At 42.8% G+C, this 12,613-nt stretch overlaps 1 protein-coding gene across 1 annotated transcript in view; it reads right to left on the bottom strand.

Annotated features, from left to right (window-relative positions):
- Nucleotides 1–1,332: 1,332 nt before the first annotated feature.
- The window catches only part of FOXK1 (forkhead box K1), a 56,661-nt gene continuing 45,380 nt past the window's right edge, over nt 1,333–12,613 (bottom strand). The window contains exon 9 of the mRNA XM_039560225.1: nt 1,333–10,416. Coding sequence (XP_039416159.1) covers nt 10,196–10,416 — 221 coding nt within the window. The 3' untranslated portion in view covers nt 1,333–10,195. The remainder of the gene's footprint in view (nt 10,417–12,613) is intronic.

The following is a 12,613-nucleotide window of genomic DNA, read 5'->3' as shown; positions in this document are numbered from 1 at the left end:
CCTTTCCTGCAACCTGTTCATAAAACGGAGCTTTCCAAAACTGGTAAGAGATGTTCAAACCAGCTGCTCAGGTCTTCAGCGCTCCCAGAAGTTAAAAATCCACCAGGACTCTCTCTCCCGACTGCTAACACGGCTGAAACCCTCACCACCATGCTGAGCATTGCCCCGCAAGGAGGAGATGACGGGACGAAACTTGGCACTTTGCCCTTTTGTAATTCCCTGCCCTGTGCTCTCCTGGCATTAAAGTTCATTAACACCATGCCTGGGCAATCAGCCAGCAGAGCAGCAGCACGTGGGGAGCCAAAGATAGGATAATTTTAAAAGACACCCCCCCAAAGGGCTCTGGATGAATATATTTGCTCACTTTGTACGGTGTTGTTAATTTTTTAATTAGCTAGTCAACTAAAAAAAAAATCCTCCCTGTAGTAACTGAAGGGAGACTACAAGAAAGATGGAGAGAAACTTTTTACAAGGGCATGGAGTGACAAGACAAGGGGGGAGGGCTTCCCACTGCCAGAAGGCAGAGTTAAATAGGATATTGGGAAGAAATTCTTCCCTGTGAGGGTGGGGAGGCCCTGGCACAGGTTGCCCAGAGAAGCTGTGGCTGCCCCATCCCTGGAGTGTCCAAGGCCAGGCAGGATGGGGCTTGGAGCAACCTGGGGTAGTGGAAGGTGTCCCTGCCCATGGCAAGGATTGGAATGAGATGATTTTTAAGGTTCTTTCCAACCCAAACCATTCTGTGGTTCTAAAATTCCATGAATTACAGCTACTTTATGTCAGTTGAGGACTTAAAAGATATTCCTATTTAATTGTGGAGCTCAGAATGTTCAGTCAAAATAAACCCAGAACTTAAATTGTAGCTGCATGAGGAGGACAAAGAAGGGAAAAGTCAAGCTACAAGACAGATAAAGCGCTGTTTCCTGACCTCATACACTTAAATGAAAACAATTATTATAAATTACAGGGGAATGCAGTGGAATATTTTAACGTTCAAAATAACAGTGTTTCACTTCATGACAAAACAAAAGCTGGAGCTGGAGGAGCAGTTTATAAGCCCCAGGGGAAGCATCACGGATCTCAAACACACATGTCCATATGTTCACTTTGCTGCGAGCCAACAGCTGCCCAAATAACTGACGGGATCAAAAGTGGGGTGTCTGAACTCTAAACACTGCAAGGTGTGCAGATACAGACTTCCTTCCTACATAAAAGAAAAGGAAAAAATATTAAACACACCATCCCCTCACTGCTACAGGAAACTCAACCCCCCTATGATGCTACACTGGAAGGATCCAAGTCTGTCACCCAAAGCAGCAAAGCAATTTCAGGGCATTTTCTCTTTCATATATAATTTTATTTCTGGTTATAGAAACAAATGCTAAGAGGAGAAGCAACATTCCCCAACCACATACATCAAATTAAGGTAACAGAACAGTTAAAATAAATGAAAAAAAAAAAAAAGTAGAAATTTAAACCTTTGTTATAGCTTTAAAATATTAACGTTCTCGATACATTAGAAATCACATTCAGATCTCAAATTACTTAAAAAATGTATGGCTCTATATTAAAAAAACAAACAAACAAAACCACTGTATCCCATTTGATGTGGAACTGCAGGTCCTGCTCCTCGGATGCAGGATCCCACCCTGGTGGGAGCCACGGCTGCCTGTGCAGTTGAGCATCTCACAGGAGCAGTGCTGCAACATGGCCAGAGGAAGAACATGAACTTCACATCCACTGCCCCACATGGAGCTTCCCCCTTGGGATACACACCTGCTTTTCAGAAAGCACTGATAACGAAAACAAGTCACAAAAAAAAAAAAAAAAACACCAAAAAAAAAACAAACAACAACTTTTGATATCAGCTGTAAAAAAAAAACCCCACAAACCCCAAAACATCTGGCTGGAGGTGTCTTGCACAGGCAACACCAGGAACTGAAATGCAAGCATGGCTTTAGTTTCCCCTTTCCATCACCTTCTTATTTTATAAAGTAAGTGCCAAACCGAGGTGAAAGGGGTAAGGCTGGCCCAGATCTCTGTAGCAAACCCTTCTGTGAAGCCATTGAGGTATTTCAGGTTCTCCTCTCAGCCTTCCCCGGGGATTCGGTGGGAATGAGCATCTGCAGAACAGGGGGAGAGTTGGATTTTTCTGAATGTTTTTACTTTTTAGAGCAATTATTCAGAGTTGGATCTGAATTTCCAGCTTTACCATCCGTTGCTCACACGCAGCTTTTGATTTATCCCTCAACAGCTTTTAACAGTCTTTTGGATAACAGTGCTTTGGATAGCTACAGACTCTTAAAATGCTCTTTTTGGCTATGCGGGGGTTGGCTGGCAGGCTGGACAAGGCCAGTCTCCTCAGCACAAACAGCATGTCCAGAACCCAACACAACATATGGTCTTGTAGGATTTTTGCATTTTAAAGCCATTTTCTGTATCACTGTATTTGAATGAGTTTGGTTTGGGTTTTTTTTTTTTTTAACATTCTGTTTTCTATTAAAGCAAAAAGATCTTACAAACAATACTCTGGTTCCCTCTACTTCAAGCCCATTTGAGGGAGAAAAAAAGGAGAGATTAAGCAAGTTTAGGTTTACAGTAATTCAATTGCTACAGAGCCAACTTAGCAGCCTGCCCACCTCCCAAGAGCAGCATATAAATCAGCAGAACATCAGGATGTTCTGCACCAGACTTTTAGCAGCAAGACAGTGAAACAGAAGGAATTCTCACTTTTTCTGCTCCATTGAAATCTCATTTTTCTTCAGCTACCAGACATTTCTCCTCACCATTGCCCTTAGCTTTAAGGAAGGCTCTGTCTCAGACTGTTTTAAGTGAAACTGAGGTGGGGTAGAAGCAGGACAGAGAGGTCCAGATCACAGCACAACCTGGCAGCAGACACGAGGCAACAACCAAATATTAGGGGAAGTCTGGGTTTCACAAGGGCTGTGTTCTGCTGGATGAGGATGAAAGCTGCTTCCTTTCACTGCTCCTATTCTGGTCACTCTTCCTATCACCAGCCCTGTCTTCCCTAAAGTACTGAAGCCCCATCACCAGCCACTGATTGCTGAGGTGAAGCTTTCACTCAGATCCTCATAGAGAATTTCTGCTTCTGGAAGAGCAATTAGGAAGTCAAGTATCACTTGCTTTTATTCTCAGAAGACCCAAGTGGTTCAAAATATACCCTTCTGTGAATTTAGTGATCCTTGTGGAATTAAACCACACCTGAAATTTGGCCAGTTCAGTAAAATTTACTCCCTGTGAATGGAAACATTAGAAAAACTCTTCTGTGCTTGTTTTTGAGGTGATATAGACACACCTCACCCCCCAAAGAGACAGAAGCATGATAAAAGGAAAATGATCTCACCACAGAGGAAAAGGAACTATTTCAATAGTGCCCCAGTGTTAGCTTAGCCACCTCATAGGGACGAATTCCTCAGCCTTACAAGCATCCTCGTGGACCCCCCATAAATCACCTCTGTTAGAAATAAGGTCCCATTACTTACAGAGCAGAATCTGTAAAGAACTCCCTGCTACTGCATCTAGAGAGAACTGCAGACAAGAAAGGATTCCAGCTTTCATTAGTGCCATTTAGGGGATTTTCTTGCCAGAAAAGCAGTGTGGATTGGGGTTGCTGAAAGCAGGACAAAACCAGAAGCAGGGATTCCTACACAAGGAAGATGCAAGTACCAAGTTGCCTCTTCTGCTCTGCGAGAGGAATGAAAGCAATCACTGAAGTAAAGCTGCTTCCCCTGGCTGCTCACATTCGTTACAAAAATAGGTTCATCGTTCTTTCAGAGTCAGTGCCTGGTGCAGGAATTTACCAATACACTACATAAAAGTCTGTGTAAGTACCATTTAAGAGAAAGAAATAGTCATGGACCATTTATATATCTATATTGACACACACGCCCACACACTCACACATTAATAAATATAAATTTTATGTTTACACAGATCTAATTTAATATTCTCTGAAAAAAAATATTTAAAGGGTTTCTTCCTTAGCTGCCACCCATGAATTGTCAATGTGTTTTTTTTTTCTGTCTTGAGAGCAAAGGGGTAGATTTGCCACAACTACCCTCATGCTCTGAAACTTAAAAGTGACACATAAGGAGAGGACCAACCATACATTCTGAAAGGTTTTAGTTCAGTGTTGGTAAATTGAAAAGGTATCAAAAGAATTTTCTGAACATATTAATACAAACGTCAAAAACTGATTCAAAATTTGGAATTTAAATATAGTGCTCCAAGAAAACCAAGTATTTTTCAAAATGTCTTGCTCAGGCCAAAGTAAAACGCTCCCTGCTGTATTACTGCCCCATGAAAGACACCCTAACAGAGAAATCCCACCCTCACAGCTAGGAAATTCCCACTACTGATTATGGTTTGTGAATACATCCACACCTATGTGCACAAACACGTGCACTGTCCTGCAAACAGCCCACCCAGCAGAGAGAGACGCTGATCTAACAAATCACAGCCTGACAGCTGCCAGGCAGCCCAGAGAGAGATGCCCCAACCACATTTTGATCAGGTGCAGATCAACATGCAAGAAGGCATCGCCTCCCAATCCCATCAGCTCCAGCAATCCAGATGACCTTGTAGTGTAACAGTTTTCTGCAGCACAGCTGGCTCCATTGGAAGCTACACTTTCCAGCAGTAGTGTATGCTATAATAGTAGCAGCTTGGGCATAATTTTTCACCCAGAAGGACACAAAAAGTTATACAACAGATTGTTCAGTCATGTAACTGCAACCTAACACAAGAATCCTCACCAGATGCAGACCTTCAAGCAATGGAATTAAATTAGGAGCTGGATTAAAGGACTCTGGAGTTGACAGAAATAACTACAAATAGAGGCGGAAAACTGATGAGGAGCAGAAACAGGAGCTGCCCAAGAGACTGGCTGGCAAGAGAAGACAGATGATTTGCTGCAGGATGGCATTTGGAAACTCAAAAACTCAGTGTGCAGCAAGGGCAAAATTATGAAGCAAGTCCTGTTCCTTTAGAGGTTCATTCTTAATGCCCTAGTCCAACTTATTAGCAGCAGGACTTAAAAAAACCTCAAAGATTTTATATCAGGTAGAAACTCAAGGCAAGTTCCACATTGGATTGAACCTACCATTTGATAAGCTAAAGTACAGATATTTTAAAAGTGATCAGGATCCTTCAGCGCTGCTTCCTGCTCAAAAAGACCCAAGCTAGGACTGTTCCTTGGAAAAGAGGGACAACACAGTTGCATCTGCACAAATGCAATCCAGTTCACTCTGTGATTTGTTCCTTACACTTTACACTTGTCTTGCAGCAAGAGACCAAACAGATACTGGGCTGTACTGGCAAAGTGTAGCTACCAGGCCAAGGAAAAGGATTCCTCTTCCAATCCATCCAGCACTCCCCAGATCATGTCTCTGCCTTTGGGCTTCCCAGTACAAGACCTTCTGCAGCAATTCCACCTGATGGACAAGAAGAGACCAAAACAACCAGGCTGATTCAACCTTAAGAGAAGGGGAAAATCTTCCTGGAATCTTCAAGTACCTATCTGCAACATGCAGAGGAGGCAGAGCTGGGCTCTTCACAGAGGCAAGGAACATATGCAGCTGCATGGGAAATTCTTCTCATGTTGCTGAGAAGTTTTCACCTTGTGTGGTGAGAGTGGATTCTCGAAGGAAAGGTACAGAACTATTGCCAGGTTAAATCCTTGTCATCCAAGATCCCCAAACCCAGGTATAGCAGGGAAACACTTCTCTTTTCACCCTACATTTTGACATTCATTTACACACTAGCATACACCAGTGATACCAAATATCTCACTGGGAACACCCCCTGATAAACCGGATGAAAAGCTCCAACATCAACTGAACAGCCCCAGCAGGCAGGGAAAAGTGTTCCACACCACACTGCAATGAAGTTCAGGTCAGATGCTCTCACTTGCCTTGATACAGGTCCCTAGCCTTCTGTACTCTAGGTTTTTATTTCATTGTGGGCATTTCCTTACTGAAAAAGGAAAAAAAAAAAGTAGAAATTAACTCTGAATGACAACTCTAAGTCAGTACACAAGGCCAAACACGCAAAATCAAGTTTGCTCCCCCCAAAATCTGATGCCAAACCATGACATTGATTGCAGAAGCACTGTAAAGGCTTCAGCTATTATTTCTTTCCTCTTACAAAGCTTTAACATGTCTCTGAAAACACTCTCCTGAATAAGCTCTGCCCAACAGCAACATGTCTAGAACACAGCATGAAAATTAATACAGGGTGACCAAATTGACCTTTCTCAGCCTGCCCTGGAGCTCCATGTATTCCACAGGTATTTTCATCCTTGAGTCCTCAGGCAGAGCTTAATGCAAGGTGCTGCTCCTGTCAGTGGATAAAAATGACTGGATATGCTACAGGGGACAGCATTAATGGTATGAGGGAGGGAGGAATATGGGAAGGAAAAGGAGTTGAAAAGAATATATGAGCTAATCATGAACTTCAATTTTGTGCTCAGCACTGTGCCGTGTTATCACTAAATCAGATTAAATTGATCTTCCTCTAAAAAGCTTTCTGTATCACAAGAGTCAAGGTCAAGACAAACAACATGGAATTCCAGTGGAATAAAACAAAGAACAACTGCATTCAACTCTTGCAAACCAGGGCAAAGAAAGTTGCTATAAACTAACTGTGATCAAAGTAAAATTAGTCAATGTCATTGCCTAAGGTGAAAAAAAAATCAATAGGGAATGGTGGAAAGTGAATTCACACATTAAGAACTTGGCTTTACAGTTTTCCCAGGTCTAAGTTATCACAGTTTAAATATTCATTATGCCTTGACCTTTGTTACACAGACAGCAGAAAATCTGGTGAAGCCTCCTTGTCCTCTTCCCCTCAAACCTTCTTTAATGTAATCAAAGATGAGATGCAACTTTTTAGACACCAAAAGCAAGTCAGATTATCAATTTAAAATAATCCAAGTACGGCATATAACCATTAAGACAAACATTTTCTTTCTAGCTCAAGACTCAATTCTACCACCGCATTAATTTTCTCTCCTCTGCAGCCTGGCAAATCAGGACTGGTATGTAAAAAGAATGGTGCTGTCTTCCAGACTGAGCAGTGTTGAAAGAATTCATCTGGAGGCCTGAAACAAAATGTCTCCATCTCACATGTTCTGGATGAGGACTACACTTTTCCACAGCTCTCAACACGATTTAGCAAGAACAATTATTTTACCAAGCAATGGTTAGGCAAACCTACCAAAAAATCTGCAAGTGGCAGGACTGCTTCCTACAGTAGCAAGGGGATGCAGCAGACTGATAAAGCAAAAAACCCCTGACAGGATGAAATGACAAGTTCCAGACACCTCAAGCAGAAAAGGTGAACAGAACAAAGATACTTGCTTATCCTGAACTCCCATTTGAACCAGCAGGCATTGTGAGCCATGGAAAGAGAGAGGAAGTGTTATTCTGTTTTACATATTCAGAAGGCAGATCCACACATGCAACCTGAGGATGGACTTTCAAGAGGTATCTATAAAGCAGCAGCTTTATGGTGGATGAAAACATTGTCACTCAGCTGATGTCCTTCTGTGGTGCTGGATTAGTTTACAGAACCTTAGGGCCTAATTATTTAGACTCTCCAAGATAAAAGCATCAGCAAAGAAAAAATCCACAGAATTTTGGCAGCTCCACATCCTGAACAGTTTTCTGTTGGTTTTTCATCTTGCTCTGACTCACCCAACACTCTGGAAACCCAAGGACTCCTGCGCTTCCGGAGCGCTCCCGAGCCTGGGGGCTGTTTCAGAGGCGTGCCTGTATCTAAACCAGCAGTCACCCGAAAGTAATGATTCATCACAGACAGACTGTGCTGCACTCTCACTTGTGCCTTCTGCCTTGAAGTTCATTTTATTGACTCCTGGCTTTGAAAGGAGGAAAAGGCTACAGAAAACAGAGCTAATCCGTGTGCTTTTCCGCTGTGCCACACCTCACCTTCCCAGCGGGAGAAGGGACAGCTGGAGGCCAGCCTGCTTCAATTACTTTGTGGTCTCTTAACAATCCTCCTTCACAAAACCATTTTGAAGTACTAAAATCCCATCTAATAACTTGTCACTAAGGGCACACACCTGAATTCTGAAAGCCCAGCTGAGATAAATGATCTGTCATGAATATTTTATGTGCCTCTCTCCGCAGAAAGTAACCGCAAATCACGAGACCAAGAAATTCTTTCCTTCTTTCAGAAATATTTCTCACAAAACAATGGACTTGAGAATTAAACATGTCTGGGTTTTATTCAAGTGGTGGGACTTGGCTATTGAATAGGATTTGGCAAAGACAAAGGAAACCTAGAAGGGAACAAGTGATGCCAGCTGTTACCTTGCAGATTTCCTCCTCAGATTCCAGCAGGCACCAAAGGGCTGTGCCTGACCCCTAATCCCTATGGACATGCTGACAGTATCATTTACTGCACACTGGCGAAGGCTTTTGCAATGTTTCTGCAGTGGGTTTTGCCTCTGCCTTGTCAGACTGTACAGGACAACAAATCAGTACAGATGGGGGACAAACCACCAGAGGCACAGTCCACCTCTCTTAAGTCTCTCTTGCCATAACCAAAGCCGTAACATTTGCTAAATTAAAAGATCTCTGCTGTGCTGCCAGAAGACATGTTAGCCAAGGGGATTGCAAAGGGTGTAAAGCCAAAGGGGTTTGCTGGAGGCTACAGGCAGGGGTGGATTTCTTTGCCAGTCATAAGGCGTCACAAGCACCCACTGTTCCACGTGGCTGAAGTGAGTCAAACCTGCCTTCCTCGAAAGACATCCTTGTACTATGTGAGGAGCCTGGAATACAGTTTGAGTAAAGGCCTCCTCCTACTGGCCAACTCAAATGGTCCTCAAGGCAGGATACATGGGAGAGGGAGCCAAGCAATGAAAGGAAACCTCCAAATTCCTTCTGGTAAAACTGTTTAAGACCTCCAGTGACTTTTGCCACATGGAAAATAAAAGAGAAGTCTTTTGCCTTGGTCTACTACACCCTGACAGAATTTGCATGAACCACAATATGACCTCTGCTGCCTCTCATCCAAGCCCTAAACTTCCCTCTCCGAAGAGTAACACAGAATTTTGCTGTTAGCCATGGAATAGGGTCAGCTCTGATCTCCTGACCACAGTCCATCAAGCTGAGGATCACACCACCACCAGGAGGTGAAGGTGACTGCTTTAGTGCAGAACATCAACCAGTATTTTCTCAAGTTCATAAACACAGTGCCCATGCCTTCACCTACAGTGCTAATTTGAACAAAAGCTGGTGCTCCACACAAGCTGTGATCAATCAAATGCACACAGAACCTCCTGGAGACACCCTTCCCCATGTGATCCTCAGGCATCAAGATACTTTGGCTATTGTCCAGAGCAAGTGATGGATAATTATAAGAGATCATTGAAGATACAAACCTCTTTGTTTTTAACATCTTTACAGGAACCAAGTTAATACAGTTCCTCTGTCATCCTATTCCCTCAGAGGGAATGGAGAGAAATTGCATCTGGAAATCCAGGTGGCTGAGCCCTGTAACTCTTCCTCCTGAATCCCCATAGAAATAAGCATTTATTTTCAGAATTTTCTTTTTTAAAAAACCAGAATAATTTGCCTTTTTTTTTAAGCTTGGTACCATGTTTCTTTAATGTTGTTGAGAGATACTGCACCCGTCTTTCAGCATTTGATTGCCTTAGGTGACCTTTTTAAAATGGTGCTATGGTTCAAAGCTCTCAGAAGCGTGGTATTAAGGCATAGAACGTGAGGAGTTTTCTTTCCAGGGAGCAGACTGTGTTTGTATTACATTCCTTTAGATTCTGAACTGCAATTCCCATCCCCTTGGAGCCAAAAGGGGAAAAGATAGTTAAAAATATCCCAGCAGTCATACAATCAGTTGTCTGTATTTTTTTGAACCTTAAAAAAAAAAAAAAAAGAAAAAGGAAAAAAAATCCCGTAAGTAGAGACAGAACAGAGTTCCAGATATGAGTTCTTGGGAGGGATTTTCCATTCTTTTTGGCACCTTGTGATTCTAACAGCTGTTGTCCTCCCATTGAAAAATCTGCCTTTAAAAAGAGCTCTTTATCAGCTGTGTTTTGAGCTGTTACAGTTGTGGTTGGTTTCCTGTGAAAGCTGCTTTAGGGCTCCTGCCATCCCATGCCCACCCCACCATCACTCCAGCTCCTCCCACCGGTTCTTCATTCACTGGTTGCCTGTCCTTGTGGCACTGTGGATGTGATGACTCCAGTCTGGGCTGGCACTGCTCCACTGGGCTCTTCTATCCGAGGTCTTTTCACTTCAGGTTCACTGGAGGAGGCTGCTGCAGTCTCTTCGGTCCCTGGCTCGCAGACCCGGCTGACTACAACAGGAGTGGATGAGCTGGCCTGGGCTGCAAGGAGCTGCAGTGGATTTGTAAGAGCTGGCAAGGAGGATAAGAGAAGCAGAATTAGTGGGATGAAGCAGAACAAGCTATTCCAAGAAAAGAAAGAAAACAAAACCCCACCGTCAAACACGCGACAGCTGGCACACGGTCGGGTGGTGCCTTCCAGTGCATTCTGAAAGCCTGGCTTGTCTTGTCCTTCCCTCTCCCTCCACAACCTCTGCTTTTCAAGTTTACCAAACCAGCACCAACCCCTCTGACAGGAGAACTTCCTTCTTCCTATCCACTGTCAAACAAGGCATTGCTAGCTAAGTATTCACCCCAAGCAAGGGAGGATCAAGCTCTGCTTATAATTACAGCACATCTCTTTGAGAGGTACTTTTGATTGTAGGTGGCCAGAGAATTTCTCAAGAACAGCAACACCCGTGTCCTGGGCCTTTTATTTGGAGGTTTAGACGCTCTCTTGAGCCCTGCTCACCCAGGAAGAACAAACCAGGCTGTTGGAAAACAGAATCCAAATATTGAGGGTACTGACATCCCACTTGTAAAAGGGGCAGGGAAGAGCTTACCCTAGACAACCACATGTGTTCCCATCAGAACTGGGATCAGAACATAGGAATTTCTGGCTTCCAATCTTGTATTGCAGTACTGACACAAGGTCTCACCCTCCCATTAATAAAAGTGGTGAGAAAAAAGACGATTTAAGTAGCAACCCTCCGTAAAAATGTCTACAATTCCTAGTTCCAGACAGAGAATGTGCTTACACACTGACTTTGGCACACACCACTGCTTGGAAAACAAAACACATGCAGTTTTTGGACTCTGCATCAATCAGAGAGGAAGCCAAAGGGGACTCAGGAGACAGCACATCCTCTGCCCTCCAGACTCATTTGCAAAGGATGGAATGACTGAACATCAGTGCTGTGTTCACTGCTAAATGCATGAAAAAAGGAGCCCTAGGATAAATAAACAAAGCAAACAGAACAAAGGCCCTCAAAGCCCAGTAACTTCTACCAAGGCATGAGAAGGAAGCTGTAGAGTATCAAAAGGATGAAGGGAAAAAAAATTAGGGTAAGGATGAGGGCAGTCAGCAATTACAGCTTAGTGACTTAGAGAACCTAAATCACACAGTTGAAGAGAAGTTAACTTAGTACAGATGAGAGTCAAGAGATTCAGGCTTTGTTTTGTGAACCAGAAAATTTACTGCCACTTACAAAAAAACCTCAGATGCAACTGGAATACTTCCCAGTTTGATGACAGTTAAAAAAAGTTTGGTGAGATAAAAATATTTTAACATAAAAATGTTAAATAAGAAACTGTCTGATTCTATATTAGACAAACACTAATATTACCACAGGCCTAGGCCCTATCACCGTGTCCCTCAGCCGTAGGGAGGAAGAGGAGAGAAGATCCAGCAGGCAGGAATTGTGCAGCAAGATTGATTTATTTAATTATTTTATGAACTCTTTTATAGACTTTTTTCTTCATAGTCTAATTGGACAAAGGACCAGCCACCCCTTGGGGGTGATTGGCTAAAATCCTAAAACATCCATTGTCAAAATATTTTTCTACTGCACCATAAACAAGACTTTTCAAGGCTGCAGGTGTTTGGTTGTTTACATATTCTGCTACCTCTTCTGTGAGAGAGAAAAGTCTCTCACAGACTTAGAAAATAGCAAGAAAATCCTTGCTAGCAGCATTTTTGTATCCACACACTACTGCTGGTTAGTAGAAGCTTGACCTATCTGATCTATTAATATCTTACAATAATTGCATAAAAAACTTATCACTACCATTTTTTGATAGTTCCAATGAGATCCTTGCAATTCAAGTGCAAGCCAGGTGGTAACTATGAAGAGATGTGGCAGAAAATTCTGTAGAAACATTCCTACCTTCATGAAAGGCATCCAAAGCTCAGCAGTGCCCTTCATTTCAAACTCCCAAAAAGCACAGCCTGAGGCAGCAGAAATGCTTGGCACCTCAGTGAAAAAAAGCCGTAAGAAACCTGGATATTCCCATCCTCAACTGAATAAAATCTGAGGTGCTGAGCAAGCAAGAAAAGGAGGCTGCCAAGACATGGCTTGCATGGAATTTCAAAACACCACGCTTGACAAATGACTAGAACACATACTGTGTATACAAAAAATCCTACATTCATTCACCTGGTGAAATAGATCTTGTTTTTCTCAGGCTCTAAGACTTTAAGATGGGAATGTACGTTATTTTCTTATTACTC

This window comes from Corvus cornix, chromosome 14 (assembly GCF_000738735.6).
Source record: "Corvus cornix cornix isolate S_Up_H32 chromosome 14, ASM73873v5, whole genome shotgun sequence".
In the NCBI taxonomy this organism is placed as follows: Eukaryota; Metazoa; Chordata; class Aves; order Passeriformes; family Corvidae; genus Corvus; species Corvus cornix.
This window is presented reverse-complemented; position numbering and strand designations above follow the sequence as displayed.